At 40.9% G+C, this 3,751-nt stretch overlaps 1 protein-coding gene across 1 annotated transcript; it reads right to left on the reverse strand.

Annotated features, from left to right (window-relative positions):
- Positions 1-775: 775 nt before the first annotated feature.
- On the reverse strand, positions 776-2,752 carry LOC123315901. Its single transcript, XM_044901805.1, has one exon. The coding sequence runs from the start codon at positions 2,750-2,752 to the stop codon at positions 776-778; it is 1,977 nt and encodes a 658-aa protein (XP_044757740.1).
- Between the last annotated feature and the right edge of the window lie 999 nt (positions 2,753-3,751).

Genomic DNA, 3,751 nt, shown 5'->3' on the forward strand with positions numbered 1-3,751 from the left:
ACAGAATTTCGAATAATTCAGAATCACGGCAAAGGGCAATAAATACTATTACCGAAGGAGTAAAGCAGGACCGCATTTCGAAAAAATTACATAAAATATGAATTCGTCCGGCTCCTATTCCCTTGTGAAAAGTGTGCCATGCGAAGTGAAAATTGGATTTTTTAAAATAAATTATGTACTTTTTCAGGGCAATAACGAAATTTCTGTAAGGTATGTAAAAAATATAGATTTTGGGGCTTGAATGAAAAATCACGATATTCTGAGTACCGCATTGAAAATATTGATATTTCATGCGCCGTTGGAAAGAGCATTCTGAAGTGAACAAACCCATAAAATTTGATCAAAATCGGACCGTGCCGTCCAGAGTTATGGCTATCGCAAATTTAGACCAATATTCATGAATCACCCCGTATCTCCGAAACTAATAGTCTTAGGATATAAAAAAAGCAAGTTTTCTGAAAGACCTGGATGACCTGCATTCACCATTAGGCTATGGGCAAGGACTCATAAAACACCCTGTATATATATATATATATATTTTTTTTTCATTTAAATTCACACAGTTGTGGGATTCACCAGGTTACCCGGACTCTTGAGCCAAGGGCAACCTTGCTAGTTACTCAATAAGTATATATAACCTGTCGGATTATGCCAACTGTTCCCAGTATTACGGCCTTCTGCATCAATGCTAGGGTGTTTGGAGGCAGGTTAAGTTCTTCTATATGTGCGGAAATTTTTCGGTGGACCAGCCCATTATAATAATAATAATAATAATTTATTCACTATGAAAAAAAGTTTCTACAGTACAAACAATATATAAAGCAATATGTGAACAAATAAAACCATTGGCGCTTATGATCAAGGGAAGTATTGCGACCGACTTCAACTTCCACATGTCTCTGATCGGACGGGCGAGGACGTTATATTTTGTGATCTTCTCCCCATATACCTTTGACAAGTTGTTATCCAGAGGCACCGAAAAATCGATGATATGTGCGGTTGTCTTGGTCTTATTCCACACCACCATGTCCGGCCTGTTGTGTTCCGCTCCCCTGTCAGTCACCACGGTCAGATCCCAGTAGATCTTCGTTTGGTTATTCTCTAGTACCGCCTGTGGGCTATACATGTGGTGAGGGGTGAAGTGCGGTAGTAGTTCTTCTCGGAGGCATATAAGTTGGTGCACTACCTTTCCCATATCGTTATGCCGGGCCAGGTATTTCGTACCAGCTATTTGTGAGCATCCTGAAGAGAGATGCTGAATTGTTTCGTGCGCAATGTTGCAGAGGCGGCATTCAGTTGTTTCTACCTGCAATTTCATGATGTGTTTCGCGTATATTCTAGTTGGCACCACCTGGTCTTGAATAACCATTAATGTTCCTTCAGTTTGTGGGTATAAATAGCCTTGCATGAGGTAAGTATGCGATTTTGTTCTGTCCACTTCTTGCTGTTGCAGGCTTGCATAGAAGCTGCCATGGAGTGATTTAGACTGCCAGCTCTGTTTGAGCCTCTCTAACCTATTTTCCATTTCAGGTTCTACCGGTGGCGATGTTCCTGCTCTATTCGATGTTTGCTGGTAAGTGGTCACCCATTGGTGTACCGGGTTATTCCTCTTGCGAAAGTAGTCTATAATGTTCTTCTCTTCTCTCTGGCAGGTATCTTCCAGACTGCTTAATGCACGTCCGCCCGTTCTTCGGGGTAAGTATATTCTTTCCACTGCTGAATTAGGGTGTAGCAAGCCATGTTTGGTGAGTGTTGTTCTAATCTTTTGGTCAATTCTTTGTAAATTTGTTTTTGACCATGACAGCGCACCAGCGGTACAAGTGAACGCTGGTACGGCCCACATGTTGATTGCCGTTATAATGTTCTTTCCTGACAGCTGTGTCCCAAGTGCTTTTCGCGTTCTTCTGAAGAGTTCACTTTCGGCTTCTCGTTTATTTTCTTGCTGACGTATTTCATGAGTTTGTTGGATGCCCAAGTATTTGTAGCTGTCCTCAACTCCTAAGCTTCTTATTTCCCGACCATCTCTCAGTTGGATGTTTTGTTGTCTAACCATCTTTCCTCTCTTGACTTCCACAACTGCACATTTTTCCAAACCCAACGACATACCGATATCGCCGCTGAACTTCCTTACCAGTTCCAGTTCTCCCTCGGACTGTTTTCGTCCTATGGCGAAGAGCTTTAAGTCGTCCACGTTGAACAAATGTGGGAGGATAGTGTTACTATCAATGGCGTAACCGTATGCTGATCTGTTGAGCATACTACTGATGGGGTTCATGGCTGCACAGAACCATGAGGGACTAAACCTGTCACCCTGAAAAATTCCTCTTGCTATCCTGATCTTACCAGTTTGGTAGGACACGGTTTCGTGTTTAACTGTCAGCTTTGTGCGCCACGTGGTCATAAGGTGTTTCAGTAGTTGGATTGCTTGAGGGTTGATTTTATATATCTGAAGCACTTGGAACAGCCAGGAGTGAGGGACGGGAGACTTGCGATAGTCTATCCAAGCCATAGATAGGTTTCTCAACCTTTTCTTTGCCTGTTTCGTGATCGAATTGTCTATAACAAGGAGTTCCTTAGCTCCTCTGCCGTTCTTGTTGCAGCCATTCTGTTCCCAGGCTAGTAGTTTGTTGTTCTTTAAGTGCGTTACTATTTTGAAACCTATTGTAGATGTTAAAATCTTGTACGTTGATGGAAGACACGTGATTGGTCTGTAGTTCTTGGGGTCAGACAATTTTTCTGTTTTGGGAAGCATGCAGGTTACAACTTGGGTGAAATATTTTGAGATGCTCTCCGGGCTTTGCAGCGGAAACAGCTTTGGAACAAAAAAGAGAACACGGCCACCATTATAGATTTCGCAGTTCCACAGGATTATAACATGCAAAAGACATATGCGGAGAAGATCAGCAAGTACGAGGCACTGTCGGGACAGATCAGGGACATGTGGAGGTTGAGGAGAGTGGATATAGTGCCTTTGAAAATAAGTGTTAATGGTTCAATATTGAAAAACCCGTCTCAAATTTGAAAGAACTACAGCTACCACCCAGTACTGTCACCTGGATGCAGAAGGCGGTCATACTGGGCACCCTCGGAATTATCAGACGTGTGGTGAACAGAGCTCATCTTGGTGCAGGCACCCGAAAACTCTATGCACACCACAACTATGTGTAAAGAAGAAAATATATATATATATATATATAATATATATCGTGAACAAAACAAACTACAACGGAATTACTTACAAGATGTACAAACTTTGACAATTTCGAACCAAAAATTACATTTGAAATATAATCTCGGAGATTAATATCGACAACAATCAGTCATTTTCATTTCGCAGCAAGGTGAGATAATAATGCGCTGCACTTACGTTTTTAAGAGAACAACGCAAGATATCAATACCCTCTATGGGTTATTACAAATCAAAAAATCGAGAAAAACCAGTTTTGAAATTCTTCATATTTGGACATTGATAACGGACACCTTGTACAAGAGAGGTTGATCATTTAGGAACGATAACTAGGCAAATTCTTAAGTTGAAAGAAATCCTGATCAAATTCATGTTTCTATCGCTTCTGGAAATCGGACTTTTACCGAACTACTGTTTCGTCGAAATTTTACTGTTTTTTCTGAATAAGATCCGTACCGTCGGAAAAATATCCCTAATATTTTGCATCACGGTAGAGGTATTAAAGAGCATTTGTTGAATAATTTTATTTGGGAACACCCTGTATATCAGAAAATAATTTTCTGA

This window comes from Coccinella septempunctata, chromosome 6, assembly GCF_907165205.1.
Source record: "Coccinella septempunctata chromosome 6, icCocSept1.1, whole genome shotgun sequence".
In the NCBI taxonomy this organism is placed as follows: Eukaryota; Metazoa; Arthropoda; class Insecta; order Coleoptera; family Coccinellidae; genus Coccinella; species Coccinella septempunctata.